The sequence below is a fragment of the Rhipicephalus sanguineus genome, chromosome 10, assembly GCF_013339695.2.
Source record: "Rhipicephalus sanguineus isolate Rsan-2018 chromosome 10, BIME_Rsan_1.4, whole genome shotgun sequence".
Lineage (NCBI taxonomy): Eukaryota > Metazoa > Arthropoda > Arachnida > Ixodida > Ixodidae > Rhipicephalus > Rhipicephalus sanguineus.
Window position 1 is genome coordinate 116,680,722 of NC_051185.1, and position 22,167 is coordinate 116,702,888.

A 22,167-nucleotide genomic window follows, 5' to 3' on the forward strand; every position below is an offset into this window, starting at 1 on the left:
GGGTCCTTGTGCTGCTCGGACGGCATGTCGGCGATGGTGAGGGCAGTGGTATTACAGAGAGGATTTGTGCAGCCGGCAGGGTCAGACGAAAGGGGCGAACGGGAGAGGGCGTCTGCGTCCGAATGTTTGCGGCCGGAGCGATACACCACGCGGATATCGTACTCCTGTAGGCGTAACGCCCATCGGGCGAGGCAACCCCTTGGATGCTTTAGTGACGACAACCAGCAAAGGGCGTGGTGGTCAGTCACGATGTCAAAAGGGCGTCCATACACGTAAAGCCGAATTTTATCTATCGCCCAAATAATGGCGAGGCACTCCTTTTCGGTGACAGAATAGTTGCTTTCGGCTTTACTAAGAGTTCGGATTGCGTAGGCAATGACGTATTCTTGGAAACCGTCTTTCCGCTGCGCAAGAATAGCGCCCAGCCCGACACCGCTAGCGTCTGTGTGGATCTCTCTGGCTGCGGATGGGTCATAGTGTCGCAGAATAGGCGGCCACATAAGGAGGCGGCGCAGTTCGTTGAAAGCATTGTCACAAGGGGGAGACCACGCTGAAAGATCACTAGAGCCGGCGAGGAGCATGGTCAAACGAGCGATGATGGTCGCGAAATTGCGAACGAAGCGCCGGAAATAAGAACAGACTAATGAAGCTTCGGAGCTGTTTCATGGTAGTCGGTTTTGGAAACGCCGAAACGGCTGTAAGTTTGGCTGGGTCAGGGAGAATGCCGTCCTTCGACACAGGTTGAAAGCGCAAAAGACGAAGATAGAGAAGAGGCTTGACACACACACGAGCGCTGACTTACAACAGTATTTTATTCGGAACCGGCGAATTGCTCCAGTTTTACCTTTTGTCTACCTTTATTCAGTGGGGAGACCAGCGATACATACAGAAAGAAGGGATATGCATTGGCTCCTGCATTGCCCCTATTTTAAGCGATTTGTTTTTAGCTGAACTGGACAGAAACCTTAGTGGTCGCCTTCATGACTTTAGCATCACAAGAACTTTCCGGTATGTGGATGACTTTTTAATTTTTCTTGATTGCAATTCTGGCGGATTCGAGACGCTAGCAACTAGCGCACTTACCTTTTTTCGTCATGGATTATCACCCCTAGTTTTAACTCATGAGTTACCATCTAACAGACGCTTACGCTTTCTTCACATCAATCCTTTGTTATGCGACCAACGTGTTTACTGGAATTTTGAGCCGCGCGCGAATAAACCGTTGCTCCCGTATGCCTCGGCACACTCGAAGCTGGTAAAAAGGGGTATTGCGAAGTTATGTCTGCCCAATGCTTTGCGTAGGTCTTCCCCCGAGCTCGTGAGTGACAGTTTCTATGAGCAGGTTCTTCGCCTCAGGGATGCGGGGTATCCCTCGCATGTACTCGTTAGCGTTGCTGAAGGCCTTCTGAACCAAATGGCACCGAAGAGAACCATTTCTCCGCCTTCAAAAAGTAAACTAGCAGTTATTCCGTACATTCACGGTTTTTCACACCGTCTAAAACGTATCGGTGAACGTGCAAACGTTAGAGTTGTTTTTTCTGCTCCAGATAAACTGCGATCTTTGTGCAGGTTGACTAGCGTGTGTGCCCCCAAGAATAGTGAGTGTGATAAGAAGCACAAAAATTCTTTCGTTGACTGCGCAAAAGGCACAGTTTATCAACTGCCTTTGACTTGTGGCAGCTATTATGTTGGCCAAAGTGGACGATGCCTTAATGATAGGCTCCGGGAGCATCGTTACAACGTATCCGAGATGAGAGGGGGGTTTTTAGATGCACACTGTAGATCTTGCGCTGTTATGACCACGTGTGACCCGTCTTACGACGAGTGTTCAGTTGTGAGTAGAAATAGAAATAGGCTAACCCGCGAGATTATTGAGGCGGAGTTAATTGACAGATTAGGTGACGCATGTGTATCACAACCGTCTATTGCTCTTTCTAGGAAAGAGTTATGTTTCTTGCGTCGGGAGATGAATTTTGTGCCGACAGCGCACACGTGATGTGTCACGGCTTCTGTGCTATATATGTGGTTGCCTGGTTCCGAATAAAATACTGTTGTAAGTCAGCGCTCGTGTGCGTGTCAAGCCTCTTCTCTGTCTTCGTCTTTTGCGCTTTCAACCTGTGTCATGCCAAACCAACAAGCCCAAACAGCTACCCTACCGTCCTTCGAAACCACGTGGCCTAGGATCGTAAGCTCTCGAGCGGCGAAGTGGCACTTCAAGTTCAGTTGCAGTCCAGCAGCGGAGAGGCAAGCGAGAACTTGCTCGAGGCGGGTTAAATGGGTCGAAAAATCGGTTGAAAAGACGACAATGTCGTCTAAGTAACAAAGGCAACTATTCCACTTGAGGCCTCGAAGGATCGTGTCCATCATTCGCTCGAATGTAGCTGGCGCGTTGCACAGGCCAAAGGGCATGACTGTGAATTCGTAGAGCCCGTCGGGAGTGACGAAAGCTGTTTTTTTTCGCGATCGGCCTCCGCCATGGCTACCTGCCAGTATGCAGAGCGCAGATCTAAGGAAGAGAAGAATTCTGCTCCCTGTAGGCAGTCTAAGGCATCGTCGATGCGCGGCAGAGGATAGACATCCTTGCAGGTTATTCGGTTGAGACGCCGGTAGTCCACGCAGAATCTGATGGATCCGTCCTTCTTCTTCACCAGCACTACTGGAGAGGCCCAGGGACTGCTGGATGGTTGGACTATGCCACGTTTGAGCATGTCATCGACCTGGTCACTGATGACACGGCGTTGGACAGTTGACACACGGTATGGGCGCTGTCGCATTGGTGCCTGTTGACCGGTATCAATATGGTGAACAACAGCTGACGCTCGACGTAAGGAAGGCTGGTCGTGGTCGAAGGAGGCTCGAAAACGCTGGAGGAGCTTGACCAGCTGTTCCTGCTGCCCAGGCGTGAGGTGGAAGTCGATAGATTTGCGGACCAGATCTATAGAAACTTCGGTGTCAGTTTCAGGTGTAATGGCACAAGTCGGTAGTGATGGCTTGTCTGGAAGCATTGGTTCTTCGAAAATGCAATCCAAGGTCTCGAGGGTCCCCAGACACTCGCCATGTAGTAGGATATACGGGCAAGCAGAGACGTTGCACGCGTAAAGTGCCGCGGAACCATTGGAAAAGTCGATGATGGCAAATGGGAGGAGGAAGGTTCGATGGCGCGCACTAGCTATAGGTGGTTGAAACAGTAGGGTCGAATTAGTGGCAGCAGGCGAAAACACAGGCACTAGAAAGGCAGACAAAGGCGCGACGTGGACGTCGGCTGCGGCAAATACTTTAGGCGCACTGCGGTCGTCGAGGTCGGAGCACGCAGTCGTCAATGTCAATTCAGCACGAGCGCAGTCTACGAGGATCTGATCGGTAGAAAGGAAATCCCATCCTAGTATGACGTCGTAGGATGAGCCGGGAACAACGACAAACTTGACGGCATACCAAACTGTGCACTGAGCCGTCGGTGATATGTAATGCGAGGTCGCCGTACGCAGGGCAAGATTGGTAAGCGGCGTTGTGACTTTTCTCAAATTGCGGCACAGTTTTTACTAATTACAGAAACGACAGCGCATGTGTCGACAAGTGCACGTACGGCGACACCTTCTACTTCTATATTGATTTCGTTGGGCGGATAGAGAGGAGGTCTTGAAGAGTTCGACGACAACGCAGTTCTTGCCTCCGGAACTGCGGCTGTCAGTTTTCTACTCGTGCGGGACTGGGGCGGCGATGCATCGGGGAAACGGATCGGCGACGGGGCGGTGACGACCGGCGGGGGTCGAAAGGTCGTCGTGGCGAAAATGAGTCGGCGAGAGGAGAAGAAGGTCGTGGGGGAAACTGAGCAGCTTGATTTATGGAATTCCCACGGTCTTGAGACTGGAGGTTGCGACGGCGACAGTAGCGTGCTATGTGCCCCACAAAACCTCACGCAAAAACATATGGGCCGATTGTCGAAGGTACGCCATGGGCTAACGGCAGAAGAGAGAAGAAATAGTAGAGAAGGAAAGGCAGGGAGGTTAACCAGTATAGGACAACCGGTTTGCTACCCTACACATGGGGACAGGGTGGGGGAGATTTAAAGGAGAGGAAAGAGAGAGAGAGAGAGAGAGAGAAAGATAGATAGATAGCACATGACACAGCACACATAGAATCAGTCGGTCACTCTTGCGTGGTAGCATAGCACACATAGAAACAGTCGGTCACTCTTGCGTGGTAGTTGGTCACTTCTGCGTGGTACGCGATATTTCTGTCACAGGCGCTTGGCCAAGTTCGTCGCTCTCAAAAACCTCAGTAGTGCCTTCGTCGCCTTCAGTTGTGATGTCTTCTGTTGACAACATGCAAGTATTCTTTGAACAGACATTGGTCTACTATCAAGGCGCGCTAGAACGGACGCCAATGACTGTCTCTGAGCATTATATACCGGACAGTCGCACAGGACGTGGTGTAGCGTCTCCTCGCAACGACAGGCATCGCAGAGAGCGTTGTCGGCCATTCCAATTCGAAAGGAATAGGATTTCGTAAATGCCACCCCTAGCCACAAGCGATAAAGCAGTGTGGCCTCTCTTCGGCGGAGACCAGTTGGCATACAGATATGCATCAAAGAGGACAGGTGGCGTTGACGATTGGTCCGGTTGGTTTGGCTGCTTAGTGGGCACCATAGAGCGAGCGTGATCTCCTGTGCAAGGCCTCGAAGACTGCTGGCAGCGTCAGACCTTGAAAGTGGGATGGTATCTTCCTGTGTGCTTTCATGAGCTGTCCGAGCGGCATTATCGGCCTGTTCGTTCCCTATAACGCCGCAGTGACTTGGCAGCCATTGAAACGTCACGTGGTGCCCTTTCTCATATGAAGTGTGGAGAAGACCTCGAATTTCAAATACGAGCTGTTCATATGGCCCGCGACGCAGAGCAGATAGCACAGATTGTAGGGCTGCCTTTGAGTCGCTGAAGATAGACCAATGTTGAGGTGGTTCCCGATTAACCAAACAAAGTGCAGCGCGCAGAGCAGCTAGTTCCGCAGCTGTCGACGTCGTGGAGTGGTCGGTCCTAAAGCTGATGGCAATAGCTCTTGCTGGGACAACCACCGCACCGGACGAACACTGGATGTTTGTGGAACCATCTGTATATATATGTACACTGTCCGCATAACGGCAGAAGATCCGGTGGGCGATGTAGGGTGGGGTACCATACGTGTGGGCGGCGTCGTAGTGTAGAAGTACCCGGGGCCCCGGTTGGTGCCAGGAACAGTTGGGGCCGGTGGTCTGGAAACGACGGCAGCGTACGTCAGCGGTGTAGTGGTAAACATGATGAGTGGTTTTCAGCGCAAACGACGAATACACAGAGAAGGAACACGAACACCAGCGCCCCTTCTTCTCTGTGTATTCGTCGTTTGCGCTGAAAACCGCTCATCGTGTTTAACGCAATCCAACTCGTCCAAATGTCGGTTCTTCTGCAGTGTAGTGCTAGGCGGCGATGGCGGGATTGCCTGCACTACTTGTGTCTCAATGACCTGGCGTAGACGTGGGTCTAATGATGTCACTGGCTCAGGTGTTCGGGTGACAAGGGAAAGTTGACGTGCAACTTCTTCACGGATAAACTGCTTTATATGTGGCAGTAAAGCGGTATAATCAGCGGCGACGTCGTTGACAAGGGCGGAAACCTCAGCTGTATCTTCGGCTGCACGGCGCGTCGAGACGCGCTGCTTTCGCAACTCGTCTTACGACTGACAGAGTTGGACCACGTCGGTGACAGTCTGAGGTTTCCGAGCGTCGAGCATCTGGACCGTATCGTCGTCCACTCCTTTCATGATGTGCTTGATTTTGTCTATTTCGGCGAGAGATGGGTCGACGCGCTAACAAAGAGACAAAGACATCTTCGATGTAGCTTGTAAAGGTCTCGTCCCTGCGCTGGACTCGATTACGCAGACGCTGTTCCGCGCGAAGCCGGCGCACGGCGGGACGACCGAAGACCGTGGCGATGGTTGTCATAAAGGTCGACCAGTTGGTGATTTCACCTTCATGGTTTTTAAACCAGAGGCTGGCCACATAAGCGAGGTAAAAGCGCACGTTCGTGAGGTTGTCGCAGTCGTCCGGTTTGTTGGAAGCGCTTACTATTTCGTACTCGACGATCCAATCCTCCACGTCGTGTTCGTCGTTGCCGCGAAAAACGGGTGGGTCGCGTTGCCGAGGCACACCAGTACAGAAGACTGTCGTGGTTGCGGCAGTTTGCGAAGGGCCAGGAGCAATCATGGTGAAAGGCGATGGTAGCGTCCGATTGCGAAATTCCTGGTTGATGGGAACCCCGCCTCCTCCACCACTTGAAATAGGGGTGTTGTACGTGAAGAAAGGGTCAGACGTTGCCTTGCGAAAGGCTCTTTATCAGGCAGGGGTGGCTACTGGCGAGCGCGTGCGCGAGCGACAACCACGGCCACCGATCGTCGTCGTAACAGCGAAGTCGAAATTATTCGAGCATGTCTGCGACGTCTTTACCTCAAAGTTTCTCACGAAGGAATGCCGCCCGCCGTCGTCTAAATCGAACAGGGGGGCAATTTGATGGCGACTCATTTGCACATAAGCATCGCCACGTGCCGAATCCGTAACAGGTGCTGAATATTACGCGTACGCCAAGAAGCCTTCCTGCAGCTTTGAAAGCTTTACCACCCACGATGTTTTTACGATTTGAGCTAGAGCTAGAGTTCAGCTAGAGTGCCTATAATAAAGTGCTTTGGTTTATTTACGTTTTGTTTTTCGTTGGAATATTTTGCATAAGGCCTGGGAGCGACCTGCTTTTAAAAATGGCCGTTTTGTAAAATTTGAACGGCATCTACGGAAGGTATCGAGATCGTGTTTTTACTCGGACGTCTGTTTGCACCGGCGTACTGCGTCGGTGTTAAAAAGATATTTTGTAAAAGGACTTCAATACCACAACGCATAAGTAAGTGAATAAACAAAGAGACGAACAACTAAATAAAGAAATGAACGTGGTGGTATATTACACTTACAGGGGCATCAAGCTTCACTCGAGGAAGATATAATGCTCAAGGACGTTAGCTTTCACGTAGAGTACACTAATTAATAATAACGATAACAATAATAATATTGATTACAAAAATTATGCGTGCTTCTGCTATTGCAAACACCAAAGGCCGGCGGAGCTGGTGGAAGGCCAGTAAAGTAGTGCCAAACCACACCGTGTCTCGGTTAGACACAGGAAGACGTCATCGTGTTCCGTCTGCATAATGTTTGCCAAGCTGTATGACATTTAGAACGGTGATTGTAAATTCATCTTCGGACACCTTGTCAAACGCATCGGGATACCTTTGTAAATCGTGTCAATGGGGTGTTCTTTTAGCCTTGCAAACTAGGCAGCTGAAGTCTTGTATACATTATGCTTTGCCTGTAATGAAGTGTAATCTTCGTCTTGATTGTTCAAGCGAAGCTCTTCGATGCTTGGTATTCGCACGAACGCAGCATTCCCACTGCCTCATCGTTCGGCTCCCGATGTTCAAGGTATTGACAAGCTGCATCGGGTCATTCAGGTCTTCAATCTCTGGTGCAGTTTCAATTTCATTTTTCTTTATTGGTTTATTGGTTCGAGACTAACAATAGCACTGTGTCAATATCACTGGCATTTGGTACATTGTATGGGACGAGGAGCTTGCGCGTGCCTAGACAGCCTCTTCATTTTTTGTCTGCCGGAGGTGAATAGTGCAGCTTGCCCAATTTCTGTGGCGCACACTCGCTAGGCGAAGCTGCGCACGATGACATGAGAAACGTAGCGAGGTTCTAACATCTCCGCTGTAATAATAATAATAATAATAATAACAATAATAATAATAATAATAATAGTAATAATAGTAATAATAATAATAATCAATCAATCAATCAATCAATCATTTATTTAACGTGCCCAGGAACAACCGTAAGGTCTTTGTGCAGGCGCACGCAAAAAAAAACAATAAAAATAAACTATACAATACAGACAGTCTTCAGAAATAAAAAGAGCAAATACACGTAGACAAAGAGAAATGAACACAAAAGGGGAGGAGTAAAATAAGACAACACGAGAAATATTGAACGGGAATGAAAAATTAGATTGCATATATACAACTATGCGGAAAGACGGAGAAGGGAAGACTTTGTACATTGTGCCATACTATGTCAAAACAGTACAAAGCTCGGATAAAAACAATGATTGTGGACTATGAAAAATGTCAAGATCAAGAAAATTAACATTATAGAGACTTTGTATTCTGTGAACGGTAGAGTGTTGGAAGAAGCAGGCGGGTACATGAAACGGTCTGTTCTCTCTGGTTAACTTACGCGGAATTCGAAAATTAACACAATTGAGAAGTACAGGGCAGGATATGATACCGTGGACTAGCTTGTAAAGAAACAAGAGATCAGAACGATTTCGTCGGCAGTGAAGTGATGGCAATGATAATAATTCAGCAGTATTTGAACGAGATTTTTTAGCAAAGCGATGGTTATATATGCTAAGGAATTTTTTCTGGACTCGTTCAATGGTGTTACCGCTGGATTGAGCAATGCCATTCCATATCACGGACGCATACTCCAGTTGAGGAAGACATAGCGCGGTGTACAATTTTCGGAAGGGCATAATAATAACAATAATAATAATAATAATAATAATAATAATAATAATAATAATAATAATAATAATAATAATAATAATGTTTATTTTCATCATTACATTGGTGGACAGCTGTAGGTAAAAGCTATTGTCCGTAGAGGCAGCTTGACGTAAGCCCACAGCTACCTTTGTACAAAACAGTCAGCAGTAGCAACTTCAATAGCGTGCTAACGTCAGCAAACAGAGGGCAATTAGTCTAAAAAACACAAATGACAATAATTTTATTCCCAGAAGTGATTGAAGAACTCCACATATGTATTTCGCGCAATCGAACATTATTATGAATATTTTTTCGAATGTGCTTCACTTTGTTGAACTTACGCGAAATGAGCCTAACTGTGCAGTTGCTCGCCTGTGATCGTAGTTTAGCAGGTAAGGTGTCACGCGGCTAACGTCGAGGACGCGGGTTCGATACCCAGCCACTGCGGCCGCATTTCGATGGGGTCCAAATGCAAAAACGTCGGTGTACTTGGATTTAGCAGCACGGTAAAGAACCCAAGGTGGTCAAAATTGATCCGGTATCTCCCGCCACGGCGTGATTGATAATCGCACTGTGGTTCCGCATGTAAAACCCCGTAATTACGGTACATTAGTGGAGCGCGCTGGACTGGCAGTCGCGTGCAACTGCTACGCTTCGAAGCGGGCTGAACACATGGCATTCTTTATCCACTTGCCAAAGAAAAGATGGACGCAGGAGCACCACACACTTATTATACTCCCCGAAACCACGTAATTTGCAAGATGCGTAGGCAGCTAGCGCCCCAGACAACAGGGAGATCGTACATCAAACCTGTGCCATTTTCAGCGCTAAACATTTTTCGTTCTTTCTCTCGATCAAAGACACGTGTTTACAGCTGCTTCTCGGGCGATGAAACAGCCGTATATTTAAAAAAAGTGCTTGTTTTGTGACACGGTTCCCGGAAAACTTTCATTGAATCATGGGACCGTATTCTCTATTTTGTGACGCGGTTCCCGTAAAGCTTTCACTGAAGCATGGGACCGTATTCTCTTTTTGTGGCGCGGTTCCCAGGAAGCCTTCATTGAAGCATGGAACCGTATTCTCTAATTTTTCATTTCAGTTTGCCACATCTCATTTTCTTAACTCGTCCAACCACTTACTTCACGGGACCTGAACGGCAAATTTTTACCCAGGAAGCGAAGAAAATAATTTAGAAGAAAAGGCGTATGTTTGGAACCGGCGGCACGTGGCATCGTTTCCAGTGTCTGCTAAAAATTGTATCAGCTTTCATATCTTTGTTTTGTGGGTATTGCCATAATTGTTGCCCGTCCACTTGTTTAATAATAATAATAATATCTGGGGTTTAACGTCCCAAAACCACCATATGATTATGAGAGACGCCGTAGTGGAGGGCTCCGGAAATTTCGACCACCTGGGGTTCTTTAACGTGCACCTAAATCTAAGTACACGGGCCTCAAACATTTTCGCCTCCATCGAAAATGCAGCCGCCGCGGCCGGGATTCGATCCCGCGACCTTCGGGTCAGCAGTCGAGCGCCATAACCACTAGACCACCGTGGCGGGGCGTCCACTTGTTTCTATAGTCATGTTGAGACCACTTGCGGTATGAAATATATGGATTCGTTCATGACTGCTGCAGTTACTGAGACTGAAACATTAAAAAATATACAGGGTGTTTCAAGAAATGTGTCCAACCTTCCTAAAAATCAGGAAAATGCGACATTTGCTCGGGGCTTTCAGAATTGCTTTTTCTGTTGCGACAGGAATCTTAAGGTAGTTAGGGACATCATTCAGAACATTAATTAAGAAAGTTACAATAATTAACTTTTAATTAGTGGAGTTAGGTGATTGTGTTAAATGGGAGAATTGAAGTTCTTCATGCGAGGAATCCATCCAAGCTTTGAGTTTTCGAAAAAGCGTCCTCTAGTAATTGTTGTGGCGTAATGAAATTCAACCAAATGCAACGGCTTTCAACAGCGAAAGCCATCGAATTCCTCTGAATTTCATTACTTCGTAATTATTGCTAGATGCCGCTTTTTTCGAAATCTCAATGTTGGGATAGGTTTCTGGCATGAAGAACTTCAATTCCCCAATTTTACACAGTCACCTAACTCCACTAATTAAAAAGTTAATTGATTTAACTTTTTTAATTACTGTCTCAAGTCATGTCTCTAACATCTTAAGATGCCTAGCGCTACAGAAAAAGCCATTCACTCATTTTGAACGTCTCAGAAGAATATGGCAGTTGCGTTCTTTCATGTTTTTGTTTAGGTTTCGCCATTGAATTTGGTTGAATTTCATTACTTCGTAGTTATTACAAGAAGCCACTTTTTCGAAATCTCTAAGTTGGGTTTTGTTTCTGGCATGAAGAACTTCAATTCTCCCATTGGACACAACCACCTAACTTCGCTATTTAAAAAGTTGATTAATTAAACTTTTTTAATTACAGTGCCAAATAATTTCTTTAACCATCTTGAAATCCCTGCCACTACAGAAAAACCAATTCTGAAGGCAGCAGTCAAATATCTCATGTTCCTGATTTTTTGAGAAGGTTGGACACATTTCTTGAAACACCCTGTATTGTTTGTCCTGCTTACTAAAACTGCGACTTGATTATGCGGCATGACGCAGTGGGGGCATTCGGATGAGTTTTGAGTAATAACCTTTTTTTAGACAACATATTAGTGCATGGTTACACGACTACGCCACCTGAAATCAATCTCACTGGCCTTCACGTAATCATCGTGTAACTACACTCTTAATCAGGTCTCCGATAAAGGGCTTGCTGTAGGAAGGAAAATAGGCGAAAAAGGCTTCTTTCTCTGGTTATATCTAGCACTACCACAGCGGCGACTCGGTGGTTACGGCGCTTGGAGGTCGATCCGAAGGACGCAGGGTCGATATAGCCGTAATATTTGCATTTTGATAAAAGCGAAATGTCGAGGAGGTGGAGGAGTTGTGACTGAACAATAATAATGCCCATTAAGAGGCAGTTATGTTTATCTTTGAACAATGTCATTCATCTTTTCGGCTATGCCCACATGCAATGACTTTGTTCTTTCTCTCTCGCCTTTATATTTACATGCAGTTCCCCAGCAGCCTCCTGTGATAAGGGACTCCCAAGGCAACCTACTGCGCATGACAGCGGGGCCTTACGCTGAGGGCGACACCGTACGGTTGACTTGCGCCGTGCCTGCAGGTGTGAAGACCAAATCGCTTGTTTAATAAACAACAACCTCGTAATCATCAGCCTTTTTATTTTTTAAAAACAAGGCGGCGACGCTATTACAACAGCGCACGACGGGTCTGTTTACGATCGCTTCACTACATCAAGACGGCGATTTTCCTTAGCATTACGCCTGCAACTTCATTCGCGATCCTAGCGCACAAGTTCACATGTCGAGTTTCAAGATTTAATTGATGGAGTGAATTTCTTACCCTCCACTCGTCAAGTGGACTTCGTCGTAATACCGTATCCGAGATTTTGGAGAAGCAGGTTAACCAGTGGTTGCCTCCAGTTGGCTACCTTGTACGCACTCACGTTGGCGATAACTATTCTGTGAGAGGCACTCCCCGAGTCTGATGTTTTCCGTAAATGAAGTTCTTCTCTGATGAAGTTTCCTTCCTATCTTCTTCAGCGATGGTGGTGAAAGAAAGAACTGGCACTTCCTAAACGGCGTTCTATCTACGCAACTCAGAAAAACGTTATCGAAGGTACTCCGCTCGTCTCGTTAAAATACAGCGACCTAACACGGGCTTGCTTCAACACTTCACTGCCTCTCAAATAATAAAGCGCGCATAATGCAAAAACGCTCATGTTAGCTTCTTCAAAAAATTTGTGATTATCACGGCTTTTGCTTGCGCAGCCGATCCCGAACTGAAGCTCACCTGGAGGCGAAACGGCCAGCCACTGAGCTCGCCGGTAGCTACTGTAGCGACGACTAGCGGCGGCCGGGAGACCCACCTAGACCTCGGCTCTCTATTCCGCGAAGATCTGTTCTCGAACATCAGCTGCGTGGCAACCAGTAACGTCACTCTTCCGATGGAAAGCTCTGCGCTTGTCGACATGTTCCGTAAGTACGTACGAACCGCACAATCGAAATGCCTGAATTTAATTACTTGTATAAATTTAACAGCGGAGCTCGTTTAAGGCCCAGGTAAATCCCGGGGGATCCGTCGTTCGCCCTTTCCAGCCCGGCTGCAAGGGCGAAACCTGACGAGAGGGAGAGCATGGTTAAAGCTAAGTGGGTGAAAGGGAAGCCTAGTGCAGTGAGTAGAGCCTGGTAGAGAAAGGGCAGCTACATGGAGGGGAGAGCAAAGGAAGAGAAGAGGAGAGTAAAATCGAAGGTACGGCGCGAGCGAAGCACGGGGTTTGGAGAGGAGGACAGGCTGATAACCATCCTGGAAAAGCTGAGGGTCTCGCATTCGTTCTGGAGTGTTCGCCTCGCCATCGTTCGAAAATCTTCGGCTATGGCCAAGCTAAAACTGATGCCACCAGCTCCGCTATTAAAGACGATAGTCTTTCTTGGGGAACTTAAACGCAGAAATTTTGGTCTGTCTTTCTGTCTGTCCTTCTGTCTGTCCTTCTGTCTGTCTTTCTGTTTGTCGGCACGTCCCTCGATTCAGCCACTCGGCCAAAGTTGAACCACTTGCCCAAGGGCCAGCCATCGTGAACGGCTAAACAGGTTCATACTTGTGTACATTGTTGATCAAAAAGCAAACATTACGCATATCTGAGGCGCAACATCACTAGGTAAGTATTAGGCGGTGTGTTCCTTTAACAGAAAATACATAGATACGCAATTTTAAAGACCTTGATGGTATGCGTTTAACGTTGAGACAGTAAAGCGTTTATTAAAAGATTGCCACAGCTGAAGCGATCAGCGGTCCAAGCCGAGCAAGCGCGAGCGCCAACAACAACCGTCTTCGTCGTCTTCTTTCGCAGGCGTTCTTGTCTGCGCCCTACCATGTTACAAATCACTCCCCCGCGGAAAAGGAGCCATCCTGGCGACCTAAGGAACAGGTACAACTGGTGGGTCATAATGCGGCTTCAGTCGATCGACGTGAACAGTCTCGCGGCCGCGACGACGGCGGTCTGTAGATGATTGAACAGGCTCAATCATATAGTTAACTGGGGATGTTTGACGTAGGACGCGGTAGGGGCCTTCGTACTTAGGCAGTAGCTTTGTGGAAAGGCCAGGAGCGGAGGAGGGAACGCGAAGCCACACCAACGTTCCAGGCGAATACGACTGAGGAGGCAGGTTTTCGTCGTGACGGTCCCTTCTGGCCCTACTCGCCCTACAATGTTACAACCCTAGTTTCTTAAGGTGCGCTGAAAATGCGACTGCGCTGAAACTTGTCTTCCTCCGTGCCCTTTGCACAAGCTCATGTTGTGTTTCGGTTTCGGTTCAGTATTGCATTGTACGAATGACAGGGGGCGCCGCTCTGGCATTCCTGTTTTACCCCGGCGACGTGTAAGTAAGAGAGTTTGTGGAGAGTACTCGTTGAGTGCGGACGTTTCTTCTCCTTCGGCGCATCGCGCCAAACAGCGTGTTCGGGCTGGCCGGCGTCCCCACCGGTCGCGTTGGTCACCGCCGGTCTTCGCCTGCCGCTGCGCCGGGACTACCAGCCCGCAACACAGCACTCGTGTTTCCCGACGTATTGCCAGATGGCGTCCATATCTCACGCAGCGCCTCTTCTATCGTCTTTAGACGACAATTGCAGCGAAGCACGCAGATACGCGGCCAATTTTTTTAATCAGCCTTTGTGTCATTAAATCAGTTGGAACTGCGCATAATTTTTGCTCTGGTGAGGGGCTATGACGTCTATCTTTGAAATGACGTCTATCTATGACGTCTATCTATGACGTCTATCTTTGGTTGTTACCTATCAATGAATCAGGTTACAAACAATAATTCCGATATGCGACTGTGTTCCAGATTTCGTGAAATTTATTTCTTTCGTTTTCCTAGCTCTAATTCACCGCAACAGTCCTCACATAACAACTATCTAAGACCTGCCATATTTACATCCACCAGAAACAGTCGTGTGCTTAACGTATCTGTGTTTTTATTCGCGGACTGACTTTTTCATATATAGCCTCTTCTCCCGTGCCATAGAAGTGTGGAACAGAATACTAGGTCATATTTGTTCGTTAGCCAGATACCATTTCTTAAATGCCTTAACGCATTGTCAACCGCAATCCTCTGTCATTTTCTGTAATCGATGTTGCTGTTATTGTTTACATAATTATGTTTATATGACTGTGGCTTCACGACATGACTTTGAATCACGCTGATTGAATTTTGAATTTATGCTGACTATGCCTTTTTTGTATGGTAAACGAAGAATAAAAACAGCGCTAAACACGGGACGAGAAGAGGACACATACACGGTGCTGGTCAGGCACACTGTTAACAAGCACACTGTTAACCTTTTTTGTATTTTCACCCAATCCTTCGATTCAATTCACTGCTTCATTTATATTTCAATGAAAGAAACGAGAAGTCCCAGAAAGCTACTGCAATCAGTAGCTGAAATGAGCTGCGGTCTATGGCTTCAGCGCGAAATTTGCGATGAAAGCAGAACACGTTCGCAGCTATGATCTATCTGTTGAACCTCCTCAAGCGTACTGCAACGATGGCTCTAGAACTGGGCTGTATACGTGAAAATAAATAAAAGTATATACTTTGTTGCATTCTCTAAACTATAGGTATAGCCGGTTCCACACTAATGGCACCAACTACTCCTGTTCATCATTTCAATAAAACAAATAACCACATTCCTTCCATAGCTGATACTTCACCTAGTTCCGCCTGCTGAAGTATCCGTATGGAGCTGGCCTCAAGAGAACGCGGATGCCTCCGGCTGGGTTATGGCCGCCTCTTCGGCAACGAACACGACGTCTTCGGCTTTGGCTTCGACTTCTGCTCGCGATACTCAGGATATCATCTCGGGCACGTTCTCCGGTGGAGCCAAGCAATCAGCCAACGCCGACTCGTCTTCTGCCTCCACTTTCTCCTCGCCGCGCAGCTTCGAGTGCGAGGCAACCGGAAGTCGTCCGCCGGCGAACATCACGTGGTTCCTGGACGGACTGCCATTGGACGAACGCCTGAGCCACACTCGCGTCGAAGACAACGTCACGGCAAGCGTGCTTCTTCTGCCGTCTTCGGAGCGCGCGGGAAAGCTTCTCGAGTGTCGTGCCAGCAACAACTACTTGCGGGAGCGTCGTGGTGTGCTGAGTCGCTACCTGGCCGTGAATGTATCAAGTAAGCAAACGCAGGGTATTGAAGATAAAAGTATAGTTGGAGTCGCCAAGCAACGAGTTTGTCAGAAAGGTTATCGACGTTATCTCATGTACGGTAAGCTCGACGTGCATCGGCTAATTGCTATCGCAATAAAATCAATAAGTTACGTATACCTAACTATTTGCGACAAGAATCAGTTGCACGTGAAATAAACAGAAGTTGTTGTTAACGTCAGGTACATCTTCCAAGGGCCGAACTAAGCCGAAACGTTCATCTGACGTCATCGGCTTCAGCATATGGCTTTGGAATAAAAATCTAATGAAAGCAAGTAAAGAGAGAACGTTAGTTATATATGACGTGTACCAATGCGAACAAACATGAAAATTGTGAATGGATAAATCAGAGCCTAGTAAGCACTTAAAAAAAAATGGAACATTAATACTTTGTTTGCATTCTTGATCCACATATTCGTCAACTGCATCGCCAAGTCACCGTCACGGCGTTGGTTTGCGCCTGAAAAGATCAATTTGACTTGCGACTTTCTCCTCAAGAACAACTCGCCAATGACTTTGGGCGATTATCTGACATTACCGCAGTCTCTCTGTTAAGGAAAAATTGTCGAGAAAGCGCTCTTCTCCGACGTAAACCGGTGTCGCGATGGCACGGGGAAGTAGACAATATTTTAAAGAAGCATCGTAAAGTCCTGTAACGGAACAGTATCTGTGTTGAATGGTACCATTTTTTGTAACGGGAAGCTAACGGAGTGGTAACTATTCAGTAATGGAATTGTACCTGGACGCAGGCCCGCAGCCAGGGGGGGGGGGGGCGCAGGAGGCCTGCCTCCCCCCCCCCGAAATTTTGATGACACATGGTGTTTTATCGAAAATAAATCATGAAAATAGGCGTTTTTCTCAAATAGTAAAGGTTTTCAGCAAGTCCCCCCCCCCCCGAAATAATTCCTGGCTACGGGCCTGCCTGGACTGTAATGGTACGGTAACGCGATATAAATGGTTTAGTAATGAGAAAGTAAGGAGGTAGTTATTGAGAAGTAACAGGTTACTTAAAAGATAGGACATATTATGGCTGCATGAGCTGGGCGCCTCGACGTCAGACGAAAATGAACACATCCACTAACCTTTTCTTTCCCTCTTATTTTGCTCAGACAAGCCGGGAGTGAGCATTAAGCTAGGCACGGGACTCAACGCGAGCCACATCACGGAGGGAGCGGACGTTTACATGGAATGCTCCGTCCTGGTCGCTTCGAGAATCCCCGACGTCACGTGGAGTCGCGACGGTCGAGAGCTGGACGCCGACCTGACCCGGGGCACGGTGATCACTTCCCGGTACTTGGTGATTCGCCGGGTGACTCCCGGTCACGGCGGAAGCTACACGTGCCGGGTCACCAACAGCCGGGGTGACACCGTCGAGAGCACGCCGCTTCTCATCCGCGTCAGATGTGAGTAGACGTGTCAACCTTCAAGGTTTTATAGCATCACCCTTTCATTGAATAGCGTGGTGAGGCCAGAGCTAAAACAATTCTGGGTGATACCTGAATCGCCCGTTCCAGAAAAATTTCTCATTTACGAAACTGTTAAGCTAACGAGAGCTGATATATTTAGCAGGAGACGGGACGGACAGGTACTCATGCGCATCGTCTTTAAATTAACTACCTGTACCTCAAGCATTTCTGCATCGGTAAACTTGCGGTTAATTGTACTTTGTTAATTCGGCCTTGAGCTGCTACAAGGTAGCCTCCTGTTTCACCCAGGTGGCTGGGCTACCTCGCAGCCACCTAGGTGGCTCCGTACACCATCTACCATCTGCTATTCTTTAACGTGCACTGGCATCGCGCAGTGCTACATCCTCGAGCACTTCGCCTCTGCTGAACCGACATCTGAGACCACAGCCTTCTGGGTCCACTTTACTTCCTTCCAATTTAGGTCAACATCATTTCATTACAGTTTAAGAAACAACAAATAATATGTCCTGTGCTTTCCTTGGCGCAATTGTCTGTTGATTTCATTACGTGTATCATGATTGCGAGGACAATGCGACATGCCCTGCATAATTATTTGCAGCGCAAGAGAAACTGAAGATGATTAAGGACGACACGACAGAAGCGCTGACTTGCGGCTAGAAGTTAACGCTATAAACAACTTCTAAATGGGGAAGAAAATAACCATGCGCAGAGCAGTATAACAAAGCGCCAACACCCTCGAGCTGCAAACCACCATAAAAACAACGAATACCAAGAGTGCAGATAAGACAATATGCGCCTTCAAGAAACTTGTTTTCGTTGCTTTCTGATGATAAAAAGCTTCTGATATGTATATATGATTTAAGTAAAGCAGTAATTATGCATTTGCGCCGACTCGCAAGTAGCTAATCATAAATTCTGACCACCCGCTGTTTCGGCGATTCGTGCAGACTCTCCCAGATGCGTTTCCGAGGAAGACCTCGACCTGAGCGTCGAGAGTGACGCAACCGTGAACCTGACCTGCCTCGTGCGAGCTGATCCCAGCGAAGGCCTACGCTATTTCTGGCTCGTGGTGAACGGCACGCACGGTACGGAAGCCGCGCGAGAAAGCCACCCTGACAGGCGCCGCCAGCAACTGCTCTTGCCAGTGGTGACGGAATCCAACCGCCTGGAGATCGTCGCCAACGCTTCGATATTCGATGCGGCGCTCGCATGCTGGGCGGAGAACGCCGTGGGAACTCAGGAGAGACGCTGTCGGTTCAAATTTGTACGTAAAGGTATGTAGCTGCGTGTCCTTTCGAAAGCATCTGTCCAAGCAACAATTACTTTGTTACAGGGAAGCGGTCTTAGTCTCTTCTGTGCCGCCGTCGTCGTCGTCGTGGTCGTAGTAGTAGTAGTAGTAGTAGTAGTAGTAGTAGTAGTAGTAGTAGTAGTAGTAGTAGTAGTAGTAGTAGTAGTAGTAGTAGTAGTAGTAGCTGTAAGAGTACTAGTAGTAGTAGCAGTAGTAGTAGTAGTTATATTATTCTGTAAAAACTGCGCGAAAAACGTGGACAAAGGGAGAAACGGACGACACAACACTCCCTTTGTCCACGTTTTTCGCGCAGTTTTTACAGAATGCATTACCAACTCGCCCAACAGTCTGTTCTTCTTAGTTATAGTAGTGGTAGGAGTAGTAATAGTAGTGGTAGTAGTAGTCGTCACACAGGTCACGTTACCAAAGGGGTAGTGAATAAATAAACGAAACCAAATTATGACGATGATGACTGAAAGGCGACTAAACTGTCTAAGTCTGCACTGCGCTGTCGTCATCGTATTAGCAGCAGGAGGAGGAGTCATGCATGTCACGTGACCAGAGGGGGGAGTGAATGGAGAAGTAAAGAATCACAGCATATCCATGTGGTGAATGATGATGAGTGGGGCGAAGCTCCGGAGGAAATCATCGGTAAACCGTGAAACTCTTCCGTGAAATTCGCCCAGTACATCATATAAAGAGTGTGAAACACCATGTATATATTAAACATCAAACTTTTATTGTACTGTTCGTTTACGTGGTCCCTTCACTATCACCGCTTTGTGATCGGTGAAATGCAGGGAAAGTGCCCGCTCCCGAGCGAAACAGAAAGCGCGTCAAGAGCGAGCGCCTTGTCTGCCTCCATCCGACGACGAGCGAAAGAGAAAGCGCGCCAAGAGCAAGCGCCTTTTGCGATCGCAGGCATCCAATGACATGCGCCATTCGCATTATACAAGCGCCATCTGTCATCTTTAAACAGCAACTCTCGATGGATGGATGGAAGGATGGATACTATGATCGTCCCCTTTATAACGGGGCGGTGACAAGTGTGCCAGCAGGCTCGATTAAAAAAAAGCGTTTCCCTTTTCTCTTCTTTTTCCTAATGTTTGCCTAATGTCTCTACTTCAATTAAATCTTACTACAGGAAAAACAAAGCGTAAGTTCTCAGCCCCTGTACGGCAGAATGTCCTTATTTTTTTTCCCATTATTTATTTTTGTCTTTTCTCTCTAGTTTTCTGCCACCAATACTCTAACCGTCTCTTACTTATTTCAATCGCGGGTGTGTTCAGCTTTCCATTGTCTCTAAAACCCAAGGCGTCATGTATGCTCGTGCCCAAACGTACACCTGGGTGGATGTCTCCACATTCAATCAGAACATGCTCCGCCGTTTCCTTATCTTCCCCGCAGCACGTGCATTGTTCTTCTTCTTTACTGAATCTCGCTTTATAACTGCCCGTTCTAAGGCAACCCGATCTCGCTTCAAACATTAAAGCGCTTCCCCTTGAACTTCGTAAAATGCCTCCCTCCTTATTTCATTTTTGCCGTTTCGGTAGTTACTCAACGCCGGTTTTTTCTCTAAAAATACATGAAACGCCATCTAGTGAGCAATTCATTAAACTAGAGCTCTAAATACATGAAACGCCATCTAGTGAGCAATTTATTAAACTAGAGCTGGCTACATACATACTACTACAGAGGAGGGAACCTCCCAAACCCTAAGGAGCTTCGCCCCTAATAAAACGAAGCGCGCGTATTTCCAATCTAGCGACAGATTAATCACACCACGTGATGTCGCTAGCAAGTGACATGCACTCGCGCGCTTTCAGCTTCGTTGTCGGACTGCTTTGACGGCGTGAAGCTGGCCAAGTTTTTCTTTTATAACGCCTTCTTTGCAAAGTGTAACTATATGGAAATACTTTCGCCTTTAATAATTACTTCGGACATTCTGTCACCCTTTCCACAACATCTGTTGAGCATTTGAAACGAAAGTCCACCTAGTCATTGTGGATATACCTGCACTTAACTTGAACTCGAGACTCCAACATTGCAATGCTAGCTCCAATATTGGAAGGACGAAATTGAACTTCGAGAAGACGTAGAAACACTCCTTGATGTCCAATTGTTCCCTCTCTTATTATGGTTCATTCTGGCGATTTGCTGCGTTTCGGGAACCTGCTGCATGGCAGTAAAACCTAGCTACCCCAGCCTAGCACATTTATTAGAGAAGAGTTGTTCACGAATCATTGAGTAGATTCACCTGAATGTTATTTGCACTATAAGCACTTAGTTCGGATACTTCAGTTGAAACCAACTCTCTTATCTCCAACTCCGTAACGAACCTTGATGTATCGCCGTTTATTCTTGCGCTGTCTGGTGAAAAAAAATCTGTACACATAGAAGAAGTAGCACATGTCGCGTCGAAAAGCAAAAAAAAAAAACATTGCTTGTCTGTCATGTGCGCAGGCGTGAACGCACCGGCCTTGACATGCAGTGTGGGCAACTACACCGACAACTCTTTCACCCTGACCTGCTTCGCACCTCTCGCCAACGCCACCACGATATCGTCAACCAAACTAACGCCGGAACAGAGACTGCGAGTACAGGTGTTCGACACCAGGAGAGGCAACCGATCAGAACGCAGCTTCTGGAGCACGGACCTGGGTCCGGTTCTCGTCAACAGACTCCGCTCTGCCACCGAATACTTGGTCGTGGTTCAAATGCCTCCCGAGGCTAGCTTCCAGACTTACGCGCGAACCCTGGGTCCAGCACAAACTCTTATTGCCCAAGGAGGTGAGAACCGTGAAAGCCTTGATTATGATGCTCTAGTGACGCTATCTTCCTCACTGAATCTTCTTAAACAATGAAAAGAAAAAGAATAATGAGGGAAAGTTATGTGCCATAATGTACTACTCAATCTGGAAAATGGGAAGAGAAATGGCCGGCATTATTTCCTTTGTATGATGTTTCGTGTAACTGTATCTAGTGGACGATAAAGCCTCTGGAAAGGACGGTAGGGTTAACTGCCATAAAACATATTTTCGTGGTGCCAAAGGTGAAAGCCAAAGGTGAACCTGTTGACTGAAACAGATGACAAATGTTTGAACATGGGTGTTGCTGGAGCCAACGTTTCGACAATGCTGTGCCGTTTGTTCAAGACAAACGGCACAGCATTCAACAAACGGCAACGCTGTGCCGTTTGTCTTCAACAAACGGCACAGCTTATACAAACTGCAGTGCTGTGCCGTTTGTCTTCAACAAACGGCACAGCGTTGTCGGCACAGCAAAAACGAAGACAAACGGCACGGCACTGTAGTCCGTTTCATACATCGGGCACAAAGTTACGGAAGCTCGCGGGACTGTTTGCAGTAGATGCGTTTACACCAAGAAATAGTTGAGTGATTTGACCTTGCGGCAGAACAGCGAAAAAACGGGCTGAAGTGCACAAAGGATAAAGCGCTAAATGTCAACTCCTGTTTGTCTCGTGTGTGCTTCGCCCCTTTTTCTGCATTGTTCTGCCATAATGTTCACGAACGAACTA

At 47.3% G+C, this 22,167-nt stretch overlaps 1 protein-coding gene across 1 annotated transcript in view; it reads left to right on the forward strand.

Annotated features, from left to right (window-relative positions):
* LOC119406679 (hemicentin-1) overlaps positions 1 to 22,167 on the forward strand; it is a 63,485-nt gene that overhangs the window by 40,310 nt on the left and 1,008 nt on the right. Inside the window, exons 2-7 of the mRNA XM_037673409.2 lie at positions 11,703 to 11,813; positions 12,481 to 12,687; positions 15,424 to 15,882; positions 17,024 to 17,317; positions 18,289 to 18,615; positions 21,093 to 21,419. Of these exons, the coding sequence (XP_037529337.2) occupies positions 11,703 to 11,813; positions 12,481 to 12,687; positions 15,424 to 15,882; positions 17,024 to 17,317; positions 18,289 to 18,615; positions 21,093 to 21,419 (1,725 nt within the window). The remainder of the gene's footprint in view (positions 1 to 11,702; positions 11,814 to 12,480; positions 12,688 to 15,423; positions 15,883 to 17,023; positions 17,318 to 18,288; positions 18,616 to 21,092; positions 21,420 to 22,167) is intronic.